Below are 26,651 nucleotides of genomic sequence, written 5' to 3' on the forward strand. Positions count from 1 at the left end.
AGAAAGTAGTAAAGGAATGTGCCTTTAACCTTTGTTAAATCACTATAACCTACATTCAAAATCAACTTTAAAATATCTAGAATCTTAAAGAAATACTGGCAGCAGTGTTTATAATAAATGATAATCCCTATATCAGCAGAGAAATTTTATAATATAAATTGTTCACTTAACTTTAACTGCTACAGACTTTGGCAGACAGTAAAATTCAATGGTGGATGCTCACCAGAATATATTATACTTTCTAAGATGCTGCTGGGTTACTAATACATGTCAGGAGAAGAACCATTCCTAAGTCCTTAGCCTGCTGTGTGGGGTTGTTAAGCAGTAATGCTTTCTTTTGTAATTGACAAAAGAGGAAGCTGTAAATTACCATGAGCTACAGAATTCAAATATGTGAAATGAAAATATTTGTCAGCAGAAATCAGCATGGGCACATGGTGGGAAAGAATTTCCACATGCCTAAAATCCCTTTGGCTTTTCTTGAGCTACATCCTTACTGAGCTGGGTAAACAGGACACCTGATCAATGTTTCCAGAGACTCTTTTATTCCACTTGTTCTACTCCCAGCATTGTTATCCCAACTGTGGCTATCATTTAAAATATACTTCCCTTCCTCAGTCAAACAATCCTTTCTTCCTTCACTGAAGATCTTGAGATATCCACTAAGTTTATAGTATTCCCCAAGTTTACAGTTTTCACCAAAAGGTGAAATAATCTTTAACTCACCCAATCATGATAAACGACTTACATATGGACTTTATGTGAAAATATTCACATCTATTCATAAAGCTTATAGATAACACTGTCCTTTGAAAGTATTGGCCTTCTGACAGTGTAAATGCAACATTGCCTTCTTTTGGCAGTAGATACCTACTGTTCACCTTTGAAATGCTTAATCCTTCACTTACTACACTTACTCTTGTCTTGAAAACTTGGCAATATCATCATGGCTATTGTGACCACCCTCATCCAAGCAGCACTACATTTGAGGAATCCCAGAAAAATGGACATGAAGGACAGGTGGGAAGGAGAGGCTGGGAATGAAATGGCTAAAACTATTGCCAGTTAAGCTCTGCTATCTACACCAATTACTTAACACCAGAGGAAATGCAGTCTGTTTCATACATTCAACTTCACATGGTTTATGCTCTCCCCAAAGCCAGAAGATGGAAAATCTGAGAGATGCCCCACATCAGTTTATTTTCTAGGCTCAGTGACCTTGAACCTCAAATACAGTTTTTCAGATGAGTATGTAAATGTACCAGCTCACAGCAGTAACTGTATAACCAGACTTTCCAGGCCGCATATAATGATCTTAAAAAAGTAAAATTAACTTGTCTTTACAACTGAGGACTATTAATACATGAAACAGATACTTGTAATGACTGGAGTTATTTCATTAGTTTCATAAATCGGACTTTCAAGACGGAGTACAAGGAAGGAGATTCCTACCAGATATTAGCTCCCTTTTAAAAACATAAACTATGTTGCAGTTTATAAAACATTTTACAGTAATTCTATTATAAAGAGACAATTGTTGGATTACCCAGGTGATAAAAGGCTATTCCAGAGCTTCCTAACAACTGTTAGGGTGTGTTTTAGAGGGTTACTGGGGTGTTGAGATATTGATGCCCATAGCCCTCAGAAGGGCTGGGAAAGACCTAAGACTGTTTACGACTCCAGAGCCTCTGATCCTCTCTGGCCTTGAATAGCCACTTCTCTTTTCCCAGTGGCTGTGCAAACACTATGATTTTAGAAGGCACTAGTCTCCTCTCTTACAAAGAATGTCTAGTACTTAGTAAATCTTAAAATGAATGAAGTCAAAGTCCCCATCCCTTTAGGTTTAAAATAAAATGATATAGTTTGGTACAGTATTACTGTATTTGAACAATAATAGGATTACAGGCCTATTAATTTTTTGTCATTATTGTCGTTAAAGAAAGAAAAAAAGAAGAAACCCCTGAATGATCCATTTTTCTACTTTTCACAAAACTTCATAGACACCCGTATGTTTATCTTGCCACTATCTTGGTAACAGAATCACATTCACATCGTATATTCTAAGGCACATCATCCCTGAAACACTTAGATTTAAAGTGGTATCATAATACCTCATTTAATAAAACCACCAGGCATAAAGCATGGCTTTATGCTTATTTTTAAAATTTCATAAACCATCTGAAAGAAATGGGTTTGGAAACAAGCTGCTGAAAGGCCGTGCTCCTGTTTGGGTGATACGGATGGAAGCATTTCCATTGTTCCAACACAGATGATGACCAACCAAGTTGGAAAATCAGTACTCAATTTCCCTTCTCTGGGTCCTTTCACTCCTTTTTTTTTTTTTTGGCGGTACGCGGGCCTCTCACTCCTGTGGCCTCTCCTGTTGCGGAGCACAGGCTCCGGACGCGCAGGCTCAGCGGCCATGGCTCACCGGCGCAGCCGCTCTGCGGCATGTGGGATCTTCCCGGACCGGGGCACGAACCCGTGTCCCCTGCATTGGCAGGCGGACTCTCAACCACTGCGCCACCAGGGAAGCCCCCCTTTCACTCCCTTTTTGATGCTACTCCTCTCGTGCTCCTTGCCACCCCCACCTCCCTTTGCTCACAGACTCCAAAGCCCTTTCTGTGCATGTTCAAATTCTCCACTTACTTTCCCAACGATCCCTTCCTTTTAACCCGTGCCATTTCAGCTCATCAATTTTTAATCTATCCTTCATTTAGCATCAGCTTCACAGTTCCATATTTTATATTTTCCAGATTTGGGAAGGTATCAGCCCCTCTTTATGACTGTCTGAAATCCACCCTTAAGCCCTCTATACCATTTCCTTCCTTGACAATAAAACGTCTACTAGTGTGTCAGAACGCCTTCTTTTTATTATTAAGGACAGTACTAACAGTGGCTTTTTAGATTATTCCACGTACCTACCTTTCTTAGGACCTAACTATATCAAAAATGTCAAAAAAAAGCCTTTGCATTACCCAGTACACATAGGGGATTTCAGTTCTGATGGTACTTTTTATCTGACAAGTTTATATTTCCAATAACTTAGAACGTCAAGATAAGCACGTACCCTCAGCCCGCTCACTAGATCTGGGTCCTATTCAAATCCAGGTCCCTTTGGACAAAAAAAACAGGTTTTCCACTCAGAAGTTCTAGAAGCTTCTTTCTTCAATTCACAGTGTCAGTTCAAAGTGCCAAACGCCTGCAGCAGCAGCAGCACTTCTAAGGCCAGGGGATCTTACTCTTCTTTAAAGAGGCTAAACTGTCATTTAACTTTTGATTTTGGCATCACCAACAAGAAGACACTGGTTCTGCAGGCTGGCCAAGTGATATGCAGATAGAAGTGGTTTATTAATGCTCTCTGACTAACTGTGTTCAAGGGTGTCAGATTAGGGCTGAAGCCAAAAGGAAGAAAGTGCATAATCCCAGAGGGCTGTCTCAGACTGCTACCAGGGGGAGGAAGTTTGCCAGCATATGCTTCTGAATTTGAAGGCACGGCTGCTACCCTTTAGGGGGATTTGCGGGAACCATTAGTGAAAATAGGTTTAGTGGGATCTTTCAACAGATGCAGTTCAAGGATGGTTCTTGGAAGTAATTATTTATACAAAAGTCATGATCTCTTGTTCAAAAGCTTGCTAAAGAACCTTTTAAGAATCTGATCCGAAGTTCTCTGAAAATGGCTAATATCTGACTCCGGACAGTAATGCATCACCTCCCTGATCTTTTCTCTGCCCCAGCCTTTGACATAGGCCACTGCTCTTGGGTTTTGTTTTTGTTTTCTTTCCCCACAAATTGAGATGATAGCTTGTCCTCTTGCTTAACTGTAGTAGAATGTGTCACAGTATAATCTTACAATGAATTTTAAATTTAAAATTGGGAGAAGGACTTGAGTACTCCTACAATGTATAAAATGCTATTGGGAAATATGAAAATAAATAAAGTGTGGTATCTACCTTTAAGTACGTTACAATCTAGTGGGAGAAACTTGTATGTAAATGGCTGATTATGATACAAGGCAAAGTGAAATAAGCATTAACTAGAGGATAAGCTCATCCATGGTAACACAGGTAATGGAGCAATTAATTCTAACTGAAAGGGAATCAGAAGCTCCTTTGTAAAGGTGGTGGCATTTGAGAAAGTTATAAAGAATAATTATAACTGTAGAGGGCCAGTAGAGAAGAAAAGGTGTTTCACTGCTGGAATAAAATTAGCATAAGCATATAGGTTCAATTCAAGAGTTGTTTTGTTCTGTTTCATTTTAATCTGGCACATGCAAGACATTATGGTAGGCTTTGGAAGAGAAGCAAAGAGAAACAATACAAGTTTTCTTTTCTCCTATAACTTAACTTCTGTTTTGAAAGAAAAGTCATTTCTAGATAAATATACCTGAAGAGTTCATCAGTAACATACAGTTGCCTGTAACAATGCACCTGAGTGGCAAGTCCTTTAAAATCTACAGCACAGGGGACCAAGAAGAGCTCACTATTTCCAGAGAGTAAAAGAAAAGGTTTCTAGAGTACACAGGGGTATGAGCTGTTTCTTGAAAGGTGGATAAAATTTGATGTGATAAATAAGGCGCAAGGGTATTCAAAATGACAGGTACAGCATGGACAAGACCTAAAGGCAGAAATGATCCTGGTATGCCCATGTGATTGTGAAAGCAACAACTTAGATGGAGTAGAAGGTGCCTTTTGGCCCATACTAGGAAGAAGAAAACAGAAATTCACATTTAGGTGAATTCAAACGCCTACAAAGTTCAGGTAGGTATATTAAGTGAGCAAAGCAGACTGGGCATACAATGAGAGGTAATAAAGGAGACTATGGCCCAGTCTCAACCAAAAGAAAGACACTACTAAGCTCCAGCCATTTTCGTTTCCATGGTAAACTCTGCTCTAGTGTTGCCAGACCCTCCAATTTGTTACGATAGGCCATTAATCTGGATATATATATATATATGTATGTATATGTATATATGTATATATGTATATATATTCATATATATAATTAGAAAGTAATTCTTATAATAAAACATAAAACTTTGTTGGTCAAAACTCTACTGGACACATAAGAATTCTCTGAGTCACACTGAATCACATCCAGTATATGGACCACTGAGTTGCAACCTCTGCTGGATGGTAGTGGGCAAAGACGGCTGGAACTAAAGCTTCTGTTTTATATCCTATAGCCATTTAAGATTATAAACAGAGATGCAACATAAGGACAGTAGCTAAAAAATGTTTCAATTAGGCTACAAGAATGCAGGCTATTTGTATATGAAAACTATTAAATGAAGGAAATTGATCGGAATTACTAACTGCTATTAAAGTTTTTAAAATGTTTTTTAGAGAAATTCATCTTAAAAGTCTATCCATTGTTTCAACCGGTCACAAGAAAAATTTACAACAAAAATTTGGAAATATTTATTGGCTCTAAATTGTTCTCAACTGTCTCATTTGCCTTTAAGAAGAAAAATTGCAGCTATACGACTCTTCTCCACTCTAACAGGGGAAAGCGTTCAAGTTTGGGCCTGAAAGAGTACTTGATGAATGACACTTTATTTGCCATCACTACCAGTTGCCAATGTTGGAGGCCACCAGGATGTCTTGGTCAGGTTCATCTGTGTGTTTGTTGTGTTTTGGTCCATGAGCCTAGCTGACTTTGAAACCAGGTGGAGTTTGAGTGTTTGCAAAAGATGATTTGGGTCCTGCTGATTTCTGAATTGATAGAATTCATAAATCACTTACAAAAAATATTATGTGTGTCCACTCTTGGTTTAGGTTTTCTCCCAGCCTAGTGTGAAAAAACTGAAAATGATGTTAGGTATACAACTTCTAAGCCTTCCCATTGCAATCCAGAAGGCTTGTTATTTAACACAAAAGCTAATATTTTCTCTCCCCTATTGGGAATTCCTGACAGGTAGAGGAGCTTAGTAACAGGGAAGAATTGGGCGGAATAAAAATTTCTCATGGAGATTACAATACTCCGCCTCAGTCTGAATGAAATGCAGCATTCCAGATGTTGCCTACATTTCACTGAAAACCAGCTGGTTGATTTCATGAACCATGCAAATCCTGCAATGTAACAGGGCTTCTCTAAGTGCTGATAAAACACTTAGAAGATCAACAAATCTTGAAAATGTGCTAATGAGCCACAAAGTCTGATTAAAAGCAAAGGTGCAATGTTCCAAAAACATTCTTTGTGACTTAGAGAAGTATGACTTAGGTTTCATCATTGATGACAGTACTTTAAAGGCAAATTGTGCAAAGATAAGAAAGTCTCATTAATAAGAACAATTCACAATAGCTCCTTATTGAGTTATTTTCGGAAAAAGGGTTAAGACCTGAGAACTGCATAAAAGGAAAAGAAAGAAAGAAAAACAGGTCACATATACAGACCGTTCACTTGCTAAAATATGAACTATTAAGGCTTCATAACATAAAACATGACATTTTGAATTATTTAATTTGATGATTATTTATAAATAATAAGTCCAAGTTATGGGCAGATGTGAACAAAGATGAACATCTTCTGTTAATTAATTGTGGAGGATAGAATAGTTGGAAGTATTTTTCATAGACAATATCTCTATGGGAGAGAAAATGCTCATATATTTTAGCTTTGGTTAAGATCAAACTGATCAAATTAGCATTTTCATCTAATTTATTGCTCAGAATTCCCTTTAGTGAGGAATGCTTTTGATAAATTTCAAGGAAAGCTGTTGCAGAAAAGTTTGAAATTAGACATAAAAAACCCCAAATGAGAAGATTTTAAGATAAGCCAAAAAGTATCTAAAAAACTAAAACGACAAAATTGGAAAATCATAAACTATACTGTTATATTACTAATAAGATGTGACTTATACAGAATAACCCAGCATTATTCCGTATTTATTGTATTTGTATTTGGGGTACAGGACATAATTTACCTGGAGAATTTCAATTAAAGTTACATACAAGTAATTAGAGGAAAAAGGATTTCTCTCTCTTCTGATTGAATGATAATGTAGCCATATTGGTTAGTTATTTTGTAAGGTCATCATAAATCATACAGGTATTGACAAAATTGTAATTAAATGTGTAAATAACTTTGTTTCATTTTTGTTTTCTGATTTCAGATTATAAGAATTGATTGTGAATGGAGTGTTCCCACAACACATTTCACATTCTGGACACTTCAAAATTTCACTTCCACTTCTTTGCATGTGAAGTCCAGATATGGGCGCTATACTATAGAGAATAAAACTATAATCTTAGTACCTCATACAGACATGGTGACTATAAGAGTGTGTTCACAAGACATTACCAATACGATTACAAAACTGAGACAGAAACAAGATGTAGGTACAATTTCGGTAGACTTTAGTCAGTTCCCTATAGGACATTTTTCACTGGCTAAAAGGAGAACCACTGATGCCTTCTTCTTTTTACTTACAATGCTATCCCCAGAAGGTAGAAAAAAATCAGAGAACTCTGTACTTGATTTTGACCAACAGGAAAGGACCAGCTAAATTTAGTTTAGGGAAGAGATGCTGAACTACTCTAACACAATTATCTCCTTAAGCAAGTAAATGTATCGCCACACCTCACTGATAAAGCAACTACCCTGTACCCTATTCGTGACACCAGTGACTTTTGAGTAGTATAGAAATATCATATCAAGAGTTGCAAATACACCTCCTTCATCTTTCCTTAGTATATCTTAAGCATTTCATTGTTTTAGAAATATTTTAAAAGAGCTACTGAGAAAACTATGCGCCAAGATTCATTAATGAGTTCTGTATCAACATGCTAGGAAAAGAGCAACACTAATCCTCAGTTCTCTACAAAACTTGCCAAGGCTACCTGTGGTATAGCTCTTCAGAACTATTCCCTAATGAAGGCTATTCAAATGCTGATAAGCTTATCTTTATTAATTTCAAGGAGCAGCTTCCTCTCCCCCCAAATCACCCATCTCCATCCCTTCTACCCCTTTCACAAAACAAGTATGTACATCCAAACACAATATGCCCCATGCATAATATGAACAATTCTCTAGGTAGGATCAATGACTTAAGTATGGAATTTCAAATATTTTAGGAATCATGGGTCCACTGTCACTCTCCTCTTATGAAGTAATTAATAAGAAAAATTCAGCCTGAGGTTTTCACAGATTACAAGGGCTTTTCACAAGAAAAACTACTGCCATGATGACTTCTAAAGATGGTTGGTTGCCCTCATTCAAATTGCATCCACTGTTTTTGAATTCATAGGAATTTAAATGCTTTTTTGAATGTTCTATAAGTGTCTTGGAGAAATGTTAATAACAGTGCTAAAATAAGAATACTATTTTAATGTGTGATTCAAAAACTAAGCATTTATTAGCTGATTTCAGAAAATATTAACTTCGGTGCTGCAACCAAAACAAAATCCTGGTCTGGTATTTCTTAAGTAATCAAAGATTATGTGAAAGAACAAAATAGTGTTTTGCAAACAGATTGCAAAAGAAGGTAGAAAGCATTTCTCTGGAAACATAGGACAAGTTTGCTCTGTTTAAGCAATGTAAACAAAAACCTGGGGGGTACCAATCAGACAGCTAAAAGAGAGCTTGGAAACTATTACATACTTATCACATCTGGCCTAATTATATCTCCTACCAACTCTAGCATTAATAAACATTCATAAGTGGCTAAAGGCCTGTGGGTAATTTATATAATGCATATATGTATAAAAGCCTTTTTTCTCCAGTGAATATATTTACTTCCCAGAGATAAATTTCAAATCACACAACCACAGGATGTAAGCCCCTATCAGATAGTAGAGCAATCTATTTCAAAACAAGCCACACAGACTGAGATCTCCTTTCTATATGTATGAATATTTGGTAGCTATGTAGATGCAAATGTCAGGAAGAGAGCAGCTGTTATTGGGGACAGAGACTTACCAGTACTTGTCAGGAAGTTAACATTTCTCATCACACCTTCTGTGTAAGCTCCTGGCTCGTAACTGTCCATTTCACCTGTGACAATGTGAGCAACTCTTGCGGCCCGTCCTCTGATAGCACCTGCAGCTCGATCTAAATTATCAGCATCCTGGTCTCTCAAGGCTATGATACATTTGTTGACATCTTCTAGGATATGGCTCTCTGTAAGTAAACAGGTCAAATTAGTTTCGTGTTTTTTTTTTTTATCACACAAATCTAGCATACTATAATTCATGTTAATTTCTGGTTGTGGATAATGTGCACATTGGGAGTAAAAGACATTGACAACTAAGAAGAAAAAAATACAGATGTGACTTTGATTATACCTTTTTCAATAGCTCATCTTGTAAAACAAAAATTTTGCATTTTTATCAGCAAGTTTTACAGATTGCATCTTATTTTAGATTCTAGTTCCAGTAGGTTAGATTTTAGATTTAAGTGACTTACAGATGGAAATTAAGGAAAGATTCTAGATGGAAACAAAAATAAAATGTATAATGATGGAATACTTAATCCTGATTAAGCACAATACTATGCAGATTATGAAACTCTTAAAAAAATCACCTGCCCTAAATATATAGAAAAATAACTACGGTGTTCCATTCAACTAATGTTCACTGATGTACAATATTTAACACAATTACAGAAATATTATAAATTAGCAAATGATGAAAATGGTGAAATATATAATTTTATACTGTAAAGCAATAACCTCACTACATCTGTGAAAAGACATATATAAAAAGGGCTTTAAAAAGATTGATTGATTTGAAGTAAATGAATCCCAGAGAAATTTGCTCACTCTGAAGAGTATCTCCAGACCTCTTTCTCTCCTTCCTTCTTTGCATGATTAAGGCATGAAGACCGCTGGGAGTTATTACTATAGTCCAACAATGTTTACTTTTTCTATAAAATGATTAATACTCCCGGAATAAAACTAATGAGTGGAGCTGAGTAAATATGTAGAATATCAACAAGCATGGGCAATGATATTTCTAAGAAATTAAAAGAATACTAAAGAAATGGTTTCTATTTTTATTAAATGAATCCCCACCCCAAATCTTTAAAGACTCTACTACTTCAAAACACACAGAGAAAACAACTACAACAAAAAGGCCTCAGTAATTCCAGAACATATTGTTAACTTCTCCTTCCCCCTCCCCCTCCCCTTCTCCCCCCCTCTCTCCCTCTCCCTCTCCCTGGATTTGCTGACTTTCTGCAGGTAAGCTACACAAGACAGGTATTCATAAAGCTATTTCCTTGCAGAGTCACACCTTCCTCTTATTTTGTAGAGCATAATATCCAAACCATCAAAGAATATGGTCGTTGGTGAACTTCTTAGACCTGATGTCTACTATTCCTCTGCAGGTCTCTCATGCTTTAGTTATTTCTATTTTACAATTTTCCAAATCTGCCATGTTTTTTCATGTCTCTGTGCCTGTGGGCATATTAGAACCTTGACCTAGACTGTTCTTTTGGGTTCCTGGACCCAATGTCAACGTGTGTGTGTGTGTGGGGGGTGCTTCCCCACAACAACAAGCAACTCTTTGTACACCAGCTGGGTGACGTGTAATTCAACTCAATTCTGACACCATCTACCTGGAGATAGCATCAGATTCCACAGGTTAAGGGTTTAGTCCCACAAGACTGCCCCTTCCCACCCCCCTACAGACACCAGTCAAAAGCCTAGATCGTTACCTGTGCTTCTGCTACAATTTGAAGGTTCCCCCCTTCTGGACTTCAGACGCTGGTCCAACTTCAGGTTGTTACATATATTTCTGACCAACTAGCTATAAATCAGAGGTTCCCACAACCTCCTTTTTAGGTTTGATTATTTTGCTTAGAGTAGCTCACAGAACTCAGAGAACCATTTTACTTACTAGATTTAACTTTTATAACTCAGGACCAGCCAGATGGAAGAGACGCAGAGGGTAAGGTATGGGGTAAGGCCCAGAGCCCCATGCCCTCTCCAGGCATGCCACTCTCCCCAAATCTCCATGTGCTCACCAACCTAGAAACTCTCCAAAACCCATCCTTTTGGGATTTTATGGAGGCTTCATTACATAGGCATGATTGATTAAATCACTGGCCGTTGGCAACTGATTCAGCCTCCAGCCCCTCTACCCTTCCCAGAGGTAAAGGGCTGGAACTAAAAGTTCTAATCACATGGTTGGTTGCCCTGTCAACCAGCCCCCATCCTACGGCGGGGGCGGGGGGGTGGGGGTGGTCCCAAAGTCATCTCATTAACATACAAAAGACAGCTTTACGGGCCCTCATCACTCAGTATATTCCAAGGGTTTTAGGAGTTCTGTGCCAGAAGCAGGAAAAGACCAAAGATACACCTCTTATTCTAAATCACAATATCGTAATTGCCAATCCCCTCTCGTCTGCTTGCTCAACCCCTACTATTCTTTTTTTTTTTTTTGGCCATGCCTCATGGCTTGCAGGATCTTAGTTCCCCTACCAGGGACCAAACCCGTACTCCCTGCAGTGAAAGGGCCGAGTCCTAACCACTGGACCACCAGGGAATTCCTTACTATTCTTTTAAGACACTAGTTAAATGTCCTGCCTCAGGAAATCCATGCTGACCTAGAACAAGGCAAACTTTGTTCCAAGTTGTTTGGGGTTCACATAAAATGTTTTGTATGTTTTCATTAGAGCTTCTTTCTGTGTTTTAGTGATATACTAATGAAACTATCTCTCTAGTAGACTAACAAATATATATGAGTGCAGGAATTTTATCTTATTCCTTGAGGTATCTAGCCCTTGGTACAGTACATAGCACCTGTTAGGTTAACCAGAATGTTTGTTGAATGAATGAATGAAGTCTTCTTATAAGATGCACCTGGGAACAGTACATTATTTTGTCTAAATCCTAAATCATGGGTTATGAACATTGGTAGACACATTTCTGTAGCCTTAAAATTAGTCAATTTAAGCCACATTAAGGACAGTAAGTTCATTTGCATGAAAAAGATTAAGTACTGAAAACCTTCATTATAAATTCACTGGAGTTTTAACCTAATTTGTAGCATTCAGTTACAAATGTGTCATTAAGGCCTGTAATAAATCGAGGCAAAGTCCCATCTCAACAGAAAGCACATGTGTATCATCATCATCATGTTTCCCTTGGAACTGAAGTACAAGTATAAATGTGGAAGGCGTAATAATGATCATTTTTTTAAAAATCCACAGATGTGCCCTTTAATGACACATTAGGAAGCTGTTATTTTCCAAAATATGTTGGTAAGTGTTTTTAAAAGCAAACACAATATATATGTATTCAATGCATGTTTAATCTGTATTCACTAAAGGTGCTTAATTTTAGATTGCAGAGCTGTTTTTCTCAGTTCTGTGAAAGTGAAAAGATATTTAGGAAAGAAAAAACATTGTTCATTTTTGGAAAATTAATTATCTAATAAACTCAGTAATTTCTGTTTAATTAAAGGTGAAATTATAGCTGTCACAAACTATTTTTTTCCTATGAATTTTTCACTGGAAAAAATACAAAAAATATTCACTAACAATGAATGTTCACTTCTATAAAACAATGATATATATGCTTCACAATTTATTTTATTACTTTAAATGAAGAATAAAATATACAGTAAGAATTTTTCTGATTCTTTTTTGCTTGGCCTTATAGAAGTTTGTGTGGTTATTGCTTTAGATTGCCCAACACAATCAGAAGCCCTGGTGTTAATTATGTTGAAGAACCATAGAGTTAAGGTCAGATATGGAAATAAAAACCTTACATGAAAATATACAATATAAAAAATAAGGAAAATAAATGACAAGAAGCATATACCCAGCGTTTATCTGAAGCAGCTATATTGAGAATGTCGGAGATGATGACTAAATGATCTTCTGAATTACTAAGATTAAATATAGCGCAGAAGCATTAGGAAAGGTTTGTAAGATTTCCATTATTGTGACACTTCCCCATTATTCTGAATGTTTCACAAAATGCCAGCAACAATTATTTGCATGAAATTCTAAACACAGAGTACCAGAAAAAGAAAAAAAAATATTGGGCACCTCCCATATACACAGTAACTAAACATTAAGCTAATGTCTTAAAAACAAGTATTTCTTTATTTAAGGTGAACTTAAGTAGTTAAAAAGGCCTTCATGATAGCTTGAGTTTTTATGTCTAGATATATAAATCCACACCTATAGGAAAGAAATAAAACACCAAATACTTTGCATAAAACTTTCTACTGACATATCTCTTAAGTCTTCGCTGATGGAATGAGTTTACTCATTAGATGCAGAAAAAATCATTAGGAACTCTACCTCCAATTTATTTTTTTTCTCAACTGCACATGTACTTGGATTTAACAATTACGTAACTTTTACAATGAGGTTTAAAAGAAAGAAAATATGTTATTATAAAACAAGTACACTTGGAAAACAGTTGACTGTTGAACAATGCTGGCGCTAACTCGTGTATAACTTGTGTCAATAGTTGGCCCTCCGTATCCCCAGTTCCTCTGCAGATTCAACTAAGCATGGACGGTGTAGTACTGTGATATTTACTGTTGAAAAATATCCTCATGAAAGTGGACCTGCGCAGTTCAAACCCATGTTGTTCAAGGGTCAACTGTAGTATATGTTTTGAAGGATTGATTGAAGATTTGTCTTAATCGTTTCAAAGTGTCAGCTTAACATTTGATTTGGGGTGAGGGGTGAAATGTCCTAGTATTACTGCAAATCCTGAAGTACATTATTTTAAGAGCAGAGAATAGCTGAATGACTAGCAATTACTGTCACTCATTTTATAGCTATCCTGAGAGGCAAAGGATGATTTTTATTATGCTGGAAAACAGTAATAAAGAGGGCAATAAAGGAACTGATCTTAGACTGCAGGACATTTCATTTGTTGCAAACTTCTGCGGGTGGCTCCATCTTCAGTCATCGCAGCAAGTGTAGCACAAAAAGATTTTGAAATATATTTTAAATTTTTTTTGACGATTTTTTTCTTAATTCTTCAGTTTTCTACAATTAAAGCTACAACTTGCCTCAGGGAAAGTAGAAAACATACAAAGCAGAATTTTATAAATCCATAACCCAAAGAACAGACCTAAAGTAGAAGGACATTTTATTCGCAAAAGCCACACTTAAAGTTGCTTTCTTTTAATTCCCAAAGCTGGGCTTTGAATACATCAATGGCAAAGCCTGAAGAGGTTTATGCTATAATCCATTGAATGGGGAATAATCTACCACCAACTGTTTCCTCCCCTGATATCTGCATATGTAAAACAAAATTCTAAGGAGGAAAGGAGAAGAGAGAAAAGAATCTTTTTCTAAAGAGGAAACTTTCCTAAAGAGACTGAATTATAAGCCAAAAGAGATTGAGTTTCTTAAATTGGCAAGATAAAGTTTAGCAACCCATTGTATATGAGCTCAGAGATTTAACTATGTATAAGAAAATGTTTCAATTTTGCACACCTGAATCTCTACCTGTAAATTTAAAATTCATTACACAGGCAACTACACAGTAATTTTTCTCCTTCACTCTCCCCCCAAAAAAGAAGCTATAAAGCCAATGGAATACACCAGTATATAAGTTAATTGTTGTTTATGTATCTACTTAAAGGTGGCCAAAATTTTTTTTAGTAAGAATTTGATCATGATGATTGTTCTCCAAATAACTAATATCCTGCATAAATATCTAGGCAAATACTATTCTGAGAATAAAGAACATGTATATAGCTAAATGTAAAACTTTTTGAAATTTCATATCCCTTTTCTACATCCTTAGAACCTTTCCTCTGTCTCCTTTCCTGAACCTAAGTATTGCTATGTGTTAGAAAATGTAGATGATGTAAAAGATAAAGGTAAATCCCCTTCTGTAAAAGGTTTAAAAGCTAGAAACCAGAAAGAATTTTCTTTTTAAAAATTAAAAAGAAATTATTGAAGTACAGTTGATGTAAAATATTATATAAGTTATAGGTGTACAATATAGTGATTCACAATTTTTAAAGGTTATGCTCCATTTATAGTTATTATAAAATATTGGTAAGAAATACTTTCTTTCATTATCTTTTATTCTTCCCAAAATACGATAGTCAAAATTATCTCATCATTTTAACGAAGTTTTGTTAACCTTTATCACAAAAGTTTGCCTAGTTTCTCTGCACTATAAGCTATTTATTCTTCATTGGACTTTAACCAGCTCAAACTTACTTGACCCACTTCTGACAATAATCAAAAGAAAAATAAAGATTGCTATTCCCAAACTAGTTCTTTACCAAACTATACTTAAAGGAATTCTGCAGTACTTATGCAGACACAGTTCTATAGAAATAAACACACACACACACACACACACACACACACACACACACACAAAGTCACTGAAGTCTTCATATTTCTTTTCATAAGTCTCAAGTAGGCTCTTACAACAGTTTTCTCTGTGAAGTAAAGAAATTTATCAAAAGCTTAGAAATAGGCAAAAGGTACTATTGCTTGTCCCTTCAGTGCCCTCCTGGGCAGACATTGTGAACCAAGCCTACCTGGCAGATATCTAATTCTCCAGCAGTGTGTATCTTTTTACCACCTGCTATTTACTATTGGTTAGGATGTTTTACAATTCTGTAGGGGTTTTACAGTTCTGTAGATGCTCATTTTGTTAAAAGGGATAGCTGGGTAAATAATTCTTGTCACACAGGAATGCAAATAAATTTTTATCTGAGATGGGAATAATTTTTATAGAAAACATAATACTGAAGGTTACATTTTTACCGTTCTACAGGACCATCAACCAGTTTTTTTTCTAAGTTAGAATTTTATTTAACCATTCTTTCTTTATCCAGTTTTCCTTAAACAAGTATTATCATCTTGGTGTCTCTCAATAGTGAATTTTTGACAGCTGTTCACTTTAAATTTGTAAAAGTCTTGCTTTCAGCTTCGGAAAATTATTCTTTGTGTGTTTTGTCTTGAAAGCTACTAACTTTTCAAGTATTTTTTCTACCCATGGGGAAAAAATGTAAAGGATAAATTACATGTGGAATCATAGACCTACATGTAAAGTGCAAAACTTTAAAGCTCCTAGGAGAAAATCTAGGTAGCCTTGAATTTGGAAATGACTTTTTAAATACAACACTGAAAGTATAAAAAATGAAAGGAAATATTAACAAATTGGACTTCATAAAAATTTAAAACTTCTGCTCTGTGAAAGGCACTGTTTGTTAAGAGAATGAAAAGGCAAGCACAGATCAGAAAAAAATATTTGCAAAATATATTTGCAAAAGGACTGGTATCTGATATCTACAAAGAATTCTTAAAATTCAACAATAAAAATTAAAAAGTCTATAAATATTAGCAAAAGATCTAACAAAGACACCCAAACAAAGAAGACATATAAATGAAAAGTAAGCATATGAAAGGACACTTAACATCACATATCATCAGGGAACTGCAATTAAAACAACGAGATACCACTACACACCTATTAGAATGGCCAAAATTCAGAACCCTGAGAATACCAAGTACTGAGGAGAATACAAAGCAACAGGAACTCTCATTCATTGCTGGTGGAAATGCAAAATGGTACAGCCACTCTGAAAGACAATTTGTCAGTTTCTTATAAAACCAAACATGCTCTTACCATGTAACCCAGCAATTGTGCTACTTGGTATTTACCCAAATGAGGTGAAAACTTACATCTACACAAAAACTTCACATGAACATTTACTGAAGCTTGGCTTATAATTACCAAAACTTGGAAGTAACCAAGATATCCTTCAACAGGAGAATGGATAAACAAACTGTTATACATCAATACAATGGAATATTATACAGCAATGGAAATAAATTCACTATCAAGCTATAAAAAGACATGGAGGAAATTTAAATACATATTGATAATAAATTAAGCCAATATGAAAAGGTTACATACTGCAGTATTCCAACTATATGACATTTTGGAAAAGGCAAAACTATGGACACAGTAAAAAAAACATCAGTGGTTGCCAGGGATTCAGGGGTAAAAAGGGAGGAATGAATAGATGTAACACAGGGGATTTTCAGCATAGTGACACTATTCTGTATGATACTGTCATGATGGATGCATGTCATTATTACATTTGTAAAAGCCATAGAATTTAAAACACATAGTGAATCCTAATGTAAACTGCAGAAGGTAGTTAATGAATCAATATTGGTTCATCAATTACAACAGCAAAGAAGATTCTTGAAACATTCACTATTCAGTGCCAAGTCCACTTGAGACCTTTAACAAGCACTGTGTTCAGTTTCTAAACTGGAAGAAAACTGATAATGTTCAATCTTACATATTCAATAACATTCATTATTTACAGATATCTATAATTAATGTGATAGGAATTTTGAACATTCTTCAATTTTCCAAGAATATAATTAAGAAAAAGTTTGATCCTTTCCCCAACTCTTTCCTAGCTTTTACACAGTAACATCTCTGATCGTCAATTTGCTTGAGTTTTTTTTTTTTAATAAATCATCATATTAGGGGATATTATTATTTATTTATTTATTTATGGCTGTGTTGGGTCTTCGTTTCTGTGCGAGGGCTTTCTCTAGTTGCAGCAAGCGGGGGCCACTCTTCATCGCGGTGCGTGGGCCTCTCACTCTTGCGGCCTCTCGTTGCGGAGCACAGGCTCCAGACGCACAGGCTCAGTAGTTGTGTTTCACGGGCCTAGTTGCTCCGCGGCATGTGGGATCTTCCCAGACCAGGGCTCGAACCCATGTCCCCTGCATTGGTAGGCAGATTCTCAACCCTGTGCCACCAGGGAAGCCCTTGAGTTTTTAACAAATAATTTTGGAATGCCTGTTTTCCATAATGTGCATATCATAATCAACATATATGCACATTATTTCATTAAATTCTTATAACATTCCTAAGAGGTAGGTCTCTTACCTATCATTTTTTTTCAAAACATAATGAACTTTGTTTTTAAGGGAAGTTTTACATTCACAGCAAAATTGAGCAGAAAGTACAAAGGTTCCCACTTACCCACTCATGCACAGCCTCCCCATTATCAACATCCCCAACCAGAGTAGTACATTTTTTACTGTCCATGAAGCTACACTGACACAATATTATCACCCAAAGTTTAATACATTAGAGTTCACTCTTGCTATTTTACATTCTTTGGGTTTGAACAAAGGTATAATGACATATATCCACCATCGTAGTATCAGAACAGAACAGCTGCAGTGCCCTAAAAGTCCTCTGTGCTCTATTTATTTATCCCCCATGCAACCCCTGGCAACCACTGGCCTTTTCACTGTCTCCACAGTTTTGCATTTTTCAGAATGTCACGTAATTGGAATCATACAGTATGTATCTCTTTCAGATTGGCTTCTTTCATTCAGTACTATGTGTTTAAGTTTCCTCCATGGCTTGTTGGCTTATTTCATTTTAGCACTGGATGATATTCCATTGTGTGGATGTACCACAGTTTATTTATTCATTTACCTACTGAAGGACATCTTGCTTGCATGCAGATTTTGGAAATTATGAATAAAGCTGCTATAAACATCTATGTGCATGTTTTTGTATGGATGTAACTTTTCATTTTATTTTGGTAAATACCAAGGAGTGTGGTGATTGTTAGGTCGTATGTTAAGAGTATGTTTAGGGTTGTTTTTTTTTTTTAATTTTTATTGGAATATAGTTGCTTTACAATGTTGTGTTAGTTTCTACTGTACAACAAATGAATCAGCTATATGTATACATATATCCCCTTTTTTTTTGGATTTCCTTGCCATTTAGGTCACCACAGAGCACTGAGTAGCATTCTCTGTGCTGTACAGTAGGTTCTCATTAGTTATCTATTTTATACATAGTATCAATAGTGTATGTATGTCAATCCCAATCTCCCAATTCATCCCACCTCCCCTTTCCCCTTGGCATCCATACGTTTGTTTAGCTTTGTTAGAAACTGCCAAACTGCCTTCCGAAGTAGCTGTATCATCTTACCTATCAGTTTTAAAGATGAAGAAATAAGGCTTTGAGCAGAAATGTATAATTCCAAAATTCATAGTTACAGCAATTGAGCCATAGCTTGAAATCAAGTTTATCCCACCTACTAAGGTCCTAGAAATGCTAAGGTCTCATCTGGCTTTAAAATATGGTTATTCTATAATTATATTATTCAGCTACCCCAAATGTACAATGAGAAGGAGAAATTATAGGTCTAAAATATTTTCTAAATTTTATAAAATGGTGCAAAAGATTGTTTATAATATTATGTACCTGAATGCATTATAAGTTTTCACATTAATTTTAACTGAGCATGAAATACCATCTAAGCATACTTAGAGGGAGAGTTTTTTTTTTTGTTTTTGTTGTTTTGTTTTTGCGGTACGCGGGCCTCTCATTGTTGTGGCCTCTCCCGTTGCGGAGCACAGGCTCCGGACGCGCAGGCTCAGCGGCCATGGCTCACGGGCCCAGCCGCTCCGCGGCATGTGGGATCTTCCCAGACCGGGGCACGAACCCACGTCCCCTGCATCGGCAGGCGGACTCTCAACCACTGCGCCACCAGGGAAGCCCTATTTATTTATTTTTTTGTAAAATACTACTATATGTCATAATACATAAGTTTCATCATTTTAATGATTACCATTTCAAATTATACTCTATCTTTAATTAACGGTGTTATTAAAGAGTGCACCTCAATAGGTAACATTTAGATGACTAAGCACACACCAGTTGTTAAGAGCTATATATTGCTAAGGTAAATATATGCCTGATGCCCCCTAATATCAAGAACTAATATCATTAGTTCTTCCAGGATTATTTTTCCTCTCTCTCAACTTTCTGCCTGAAAACTAGTAGTAATTGTAAAGTGGTATTTTTAAAAATTCATTTATTCAATGAGTATTTACAGAGTTCCTACCACTAGATATATTGCCGGGTAAAGGAGATGACAAGATAAATAACTCATTGTCTTTGCTTCAAAAGAACTCACAGTCTAATGCCAGAAAAGAGCACCTAAATTAACTACAAGAAATGTGATTAGTGTCATACTATACATGGGTAAGAGTGTGGCTAAACCATTTCCTTTTCCTACGGTGCACTGCCTCTTTCTATGTTCGTACATCGTTGCATTACATACCATGGATTGTTCCATTAAGATCAGATTGATCCAGAGAGTATGTCTTGGTCTTTTTTAAGTTCATTGTGTATTTACATGTTCCTTGATGACTGTGAAAGTAGGGGTGTAGTAATTTTCCTATCAAAATGATATGTATATGATCAATAGTCTCTAATGGCTCTAACTATGAGAGTTTGAAGACAAGTAACTGATGTTCTGTCCTATTAATTGCTAGCGTGATACCTGTATAAAAACTGAAGAATTATTTAAAAGGTATTTTAGTGGGAGAGTTTTATGTTATATAACCAATTTATAAATATTATTTCATTAGCTCATTTATTGTTAACATCTTTTTTTTTCTTTGCACATTTTAATTGTTTTTAGGTGCTCCTTTTATAACTTGTTAAGTACAATCCATGTCCTTTGTGTGTGGACATCTTAGTTCAGCTTAGATTCAATACAGGAAAAGACAGGCATGGAAATTTTAAAACTTCCTATTTAAAGATCAAAAAAATTAGTTCTTTTTTTTTTTCCCCAATTCTGTGCTTAAGAACAAGTTTTTGCATCATACAGAAACTTCCAAAGTAAAAATTGGCACGAATAGCAGTCCTGTCCAGCAATTACAACAACTGCATTGGACCAGTACAACCTATCTACAAAATACTGCAGTTAAAAGAAATTTTTGCCAAGATTCAAACATGATGAAAGACAGTAGCACATGACACAAACATTCATATACTAAAGATCACAGTAGGGGAAGCTAGTGGAGGTACTGTAATGAGGCTGATGATAATAAAATGAGGAAGAAAAGTAATGTGACAGCAAAAACTGCTGATAGTAATAAGAGGTAAGCTGCTAAAATGACTCCTAAAAATGTGAAACAAACAGGTTGTGGGGTTTTTTTTGATGCTATGTCTACATAAAAAGCAGAAAAATATAATCTTTGTTCAAGATCTTAAACAAAGATATGAAACTTCTAAAAAAAGTGCCAACAGCCCAGTTGGCCTACAACAGCTTATTCTTTCAGTTTTAAACCTCTACTGTCAGACCATCTAATCAAACCATCTTGAACCAATTCAGTGTTACTATCTCAGCAACCTTGCCTGGAAGGTCATTCCTCCCATTTAAACATCTGCGCATGAAGCCAAAATGCAGAATTTCTTTGCTCATTACCCTGCCATACCATAGATCTATGCCATCATCTGAAGAAAATTGTCACCTACTGCTGAAAAACCTCTGGGATATTCTGCATCCGAAATCAGGGACTACCATCATTCTGAAAAGACAACAACGTACAACAAAACATAGGGCAGCAATAAGACACAGAGGCATTAAAGCACAAATAATTTATGTGGCCTTATTGTCAGAGTCCTAGATGATAATTTTGGCTCTTCTACTTACTAGTTCTATAAACTTAGAAAAAACAATATCCCTAAGCCTTAGTTTCTTCATTAATAAAATGGAATGAATAAGATTAACAATCTCTGAGACTGTTGTTAAGATTAACTAAAAATATACATAAAAAACATAGTACATGGCATCTAGTAAGCAACCAAATACAGTTTACCCTTAAACAATATCAGTTCGAACTGTATAGGTCCACTTATATATGCATCTTTTTCATTAAATAGTAATACAAGACTATACAATCTGTGGTTGTGGAACCTCAGCTACAGAGGGAGGGGGAAGACCACTGTAAAATTATACGTGGATTTTCAATTGCACAGGGGTTGGCAACCCTAACCCCAAATTGTTCAAGGGTTAACTGTATTATTTAATGTTTGTACTTTGATTTTACTTTTGCAAATCAGTCCCATTCCTAAATTAGTCCTTTTATTTTTCTAGTGGTAAATAGAACTCAAACTATCCATTCACTTACCTAATTTTTTCACTCAATTTTATGTAAGCAAAAGGTATTTCTTATTATTATCCTTTAAATTCATCCATTTAAATAAACCTTGTATATATTTAATATGTACAACATGATGATTTCATATAGAGTGAAATGATTACTATGGTCAAGCTAATTAACATATCTCCTCACATAGTTATCATCTTTTTGTGTGTGATGAAAGTACCTGAAATCAATTATTTTAGCATCTTTCCAGTGTTCAATACAGTATTGTTAAATACAGTCATCATACCTGTACTTTAGATCTTTAGACTTATTCATTCAATATAACTGCAACTTTGTACTCTTTACAAAGTACATCTTCCCATTTACCCCATCTCACCAGCTCCTGGTAACCAGTATTCTCCACATTTGAGTTCAACTTAAAAAAAAAATTATATTCCACATATAAGTGATAGTAGGCAGTATTTGCCTTTCTGTCTGGCTTAATTCACTTAGTATAATGTCCTCCAGGTTCATCCATGTTTTCACAAATGGCAGGATTTTCTCCTGTCTCATGGCTGAATAAATGTTGTGTGTATGTATATATATATATATATATATATATAGTTGTATATATGCTGTATATATGTATAACTGTTGTATATATGTTGTATATATGTATAAATGTTGTGTATATATATATATACCACATCTTCTTTATCCATTCATTTGTTGACCCGCACTTACGTTGTTCCCATACCTTGGCTCTCGTGAATAATGCTGCAATGAACATGGGAGAACAGATACCTCTCTGAGATCCTGATTTCATTTCCTTTGGATATATACCCAGGAGTGGGATTGCTGGATCATATGGTAGTTCTATCTTTAATTTTTTGAGGAATCGCCATACTGGTTTTCTTAATGGCCATACCAATTTACATTTCCACCAACAGCGTGCAAGGGTCCCTTTTCTCCACTTCCTCGCCAACACTTATCTTTTGTCTTTTTTGATGACAGCCATTTTAACAAGTCTGAGGTAATATTTCACTTTTGTTTTGATTTGCATTTCCCTTATGATTAGTAGTGTTGATAATCTTCTCATACATCACTTGGCCATTTGTATGTCTTTTTTTTGAGAAATGTCTACTCAAGTCCTTTGCCCATTTCAAAATATGGTTATTGGTTTTCTTGTTATTTAGTTGTTTGTGTCCCTTATATATTTTGAATATTAATCCCTTCCCTGATCAGATATATGTTTTTTTTTGTTTTTTTGCTGTACGCGGGCCTCTCACTGTTGTGGCCTCTCCCGTTGTGGAGCACAGGCTCCAGACGCGCAGGCTCAGCGGCCATGGCTCACGGGACCAGCCGTTCTGCGGCATGTGGGATCTTCCCGGACTAGGGCACGAACCCGCGTCCCCTGCATTGGCAGGCGGACTCTCAACCACTGCGCCACCAGGGAAGCCCCAGATATATGTTTTGTAAATATTTTCTACCATTTAGCAGACTGTCTCTTCACTCTGTTGATTGTTTCCTTTGTTGCGAAGAAAATTTTTAGTTTGCAATCCCATATGTCTAGTTTTGCTTTTGCTGCCTGTGATTTTCGGTTCATAATCAAAAAATCATTGCCCATACCAATGTCAAGAAGGCTTTTCCCTATTCAAGAAGCTTTTTCCCTATCATCATTTACTTATTGAGTAAATGAGGGAAAAACACTCAAAATGGAAAACTCTCAATGTACATATTATCATTACTCAGTTTGGAAGTACATTTAACGAGGCAATTAAAACACTTCTGAACAAAAGAGTAACTGATTTCATCTCACATGAGCCTGGAGTACCTCAGGTATAATTCATGTGATTAACAGAATGGCTGTTATCATTTCATACTATATTTAATGTTACTGATAATTCAGGGAACATAAGAAGGTAATCACCAATCCAAGAGGTACATAGCTTTAAAGAGAACATACTGAATTTAATTATTTGAATTTTTGATTATCAAAACTATTGATTAGATGCATAGAGCTTATTAATGGTCTGGCTGTTCATATCTCTCTTTACTTGTTTGTTTCCCTGTTAGACTATGAGCTCCTCGAGGAAAAAACACTGCTTCTTCCTCATTTATTGAAGCTTCAGAACCAAGATTGGTGTCAAAAATATAATAAACACTCAATAAAACTTGTTAAAATGAACACTGTACATTGGTATTTTCTTACATTATTAATTTACAAATTATATTGTTTATTCATATGTTAATATATCAACAATAACAGACCTGAAATATTATTTGCAAGACAGGTACTGTATAATATTTTATTCATCTACTTAGCACATTATTTACTGGATTTCTATTATGCACTGGGCACTCTGCTAATTTTAAGGTAAACGGTAATTATATTTTTCAAAAGTCTTGGCTGTCTTGACTTGGTTTCAGTCCTTGCTACACAGCTCTAGCTTAGACCTAATCAAACTTTTTGATAGAATGTTCCACATGAAAACCTAGGGTTGTGATGTTGAATTAGGTAATTTATATTAAACGATTTGTCTGATGTTTGGCGCATAATATATACTTAATAAATCATAGCGTTATTATTTCAATTAATCAAGGAATTACTTAAAAAGAAGTATCTAGTGAGATGATCTCTAAATGAATTTTTATTAATTAACTTTAAACAGTTTGTCTAATTTCAAGTGTTTGCTACTTATTTTGCCTCCTCAAGGAGGTGATAATGTCTCTCCAGCCATGAAGAGTATTTCTGAGCTATATTAGATTGACCCTCACTTAATGCTCTTGCAACCATTTGTGTCCAGTGTTCTTCTCTTTACATATGAGTGATGAAGGAATTCCTACACATTACACAACTCAAAACCATATAGATACCTCTGGGACATTTTCTTTGGAACCATCACCCTTCTCTGCGTAACACTACTATCACATTTCTTATTCTTTCACTGCACTCTACATTTGAGTAGTACATTAAAATGTACTGGACCCAGATGACCTGTGTTCCTGCCTTGTGCCACACTGGCTTGCAAGGTTGTTATTTTTCTTGGCAAGTTATCTCTTAAAACAGGCTTCAGACTAAACCCCCTGTCTTTCTAATTTGTACAAACTCTCTTCTGGTCAGAATATTGGTGACTGGATTTGTTACACCTGTTCCTTTTAGCCATACTAACCACCAGGTCTGTGTTGGTCACATATTGAAAGCAGCATCTTTAAAGACTGACTTTTCTGCCTAAATAGACATTTTAACCTTTTAGCTTTTACTACACAGTAGAATGAGACATTTATCCAACATCATGATTTGGGGAGGCAAAGAAACATTTTTTCTGCAAGTGTTATCTACAGTATCATCTCTCCATGAAGAACAAGAAAAGGACACTATCTAATGGCAGCTAATCTAAATAGGAAAGAAACTGAGAACATACGAGAATCATTTTGAGGAATGTTTTCCAACTATATGCATCCTCCTGACCCCCAAAGAAGGCCTGCCTCCCCTTTTGAGGGTCAGCATTTAGAATAGACAGGAGTGGGCTTCCCTGGGGGCTCAGTGGCTGAGAGTCTGCCTGCCGATGCAGGGGACACGGGTTTGTGCCCCGGTCCAGGAAGATCCCACATGCTGCGGAGCAGCTGGGCCTGTGAGCCATGGCCGCTGAGCCTGCGCGTCCGGAGCCTGTGCTCCGCAACGGGAGAGGCCACAACGGTGAGAGGTCTGCGTACCAGAAAAAAAAAAAAAAAAAGAATAGACAGGAATTATGACCCATTGGTGTGATGCAGAGGTAATGATTGAGATGCTTTAATCCTTCATTTCTTCATCTTTAGTCACTCTCCTTCATTAAGACAGAGAATGAGAATGGAATACAAAATACTGTGGGGCTTTTATCTCCATTGAAGGGTATTTTCCTCTCCACCATCTACTTTATATGTGAGATCTATAAGCTTTGTTGTACGGATTTCCAGTGTGACAGGGAAAAAGTCAATAGTAATGTGACTTTGTTTTCTGTATCAATCTTCAGATATTTAAACCTGAAACTGTATAAAGAAAAGCCATTATAGTTATAATAAAACCCTACTTGTATGTTTAAGGTATATATGTGTATACAAGTAAACGCAAGTACAAGTACTTGTATGTACAGATACATACATATATACAAGGAACAAGTACATACAATATACTGGTATGTGTATTGTTTGTATATTAGAATTTCCTTTAATTGTCCAAAGAACACAAATAAATAATTACTATTATTACCCTCATTCTTATCAAAGAAACAAAGGCAAACAGTAATCAAATGGCTTATTCCAAGTTCAAATACTGATAAGTGGTAGAGCTGGGATTGACCCCAGGAAGTTCACATCAAGAGCTTTTGCTCTAAATCACTTCTTGATGCTGTTACTTTAGTATAATTATGTTATTAAAAGTAATAAATACATAAGTTTTCCATGCCAATTCAATGAAATAAGCATTCATCTCCGTCACAGAAAATGTAGATTGTGTTGATATGCTTTACTTTCTTGAGGTTTAAAAGCTTTCAGAATAAAATTTTCTTTCCAAGGACTTTATCTAGAACTCATTAAATTGTTGTTTTGTTAAACAGCTTTAGGGGCCCTTCTGATAGTAATGAATGTCTGTCATCTGACTTTCCAAGAACATCAAACACCTACTAGCAGATTTATGTGAGAGTGGAAAACATCCAATTACTTTCAGCGAATGCTTTCTTAAAAGGGCATGCATTCTAACTATACAGGGAATTTAAACAACTGTGCTTAAAACAGAG

General features: G+C 35.8%; 1 protein-coding gene across 1 annotated transcript in view; it reads right to left on the reverse strand.

Moving 5' to 3' along the window:
- The window catches only part of LOC101279843 (catenin alpha-3), a 758,807-nt gene that overhangs the window by 396,757 nt on the left and 335,399 nt on the right, over positions 1–26,651 (reverse strand). The window contains exon 6 of the mRNA XM_033407650.2: positions 8,920–9,120. Coding sequence (XP_033263541.2) covers positions 8,920–9,120 — 201 coding nt within the window. The remainder of the gene's footprint in view (positions 1–8,919; positions 9,121–26,651) is intronic.

The sequence above is a fragment of the Orcinus orca genome, chromosome 14 (assembly GCF_937001465.1).
Source record: "Orcinus orca chromosome 14, mOrcOrc1.1, whole genome shotgun sequence".
Classification (NCBI taxonomy): Eukaryota; Metazoa; Chordata; class Mammalia; order Artiodactyla; family Delphinidae; genus Orcinus; species Orcinus orca.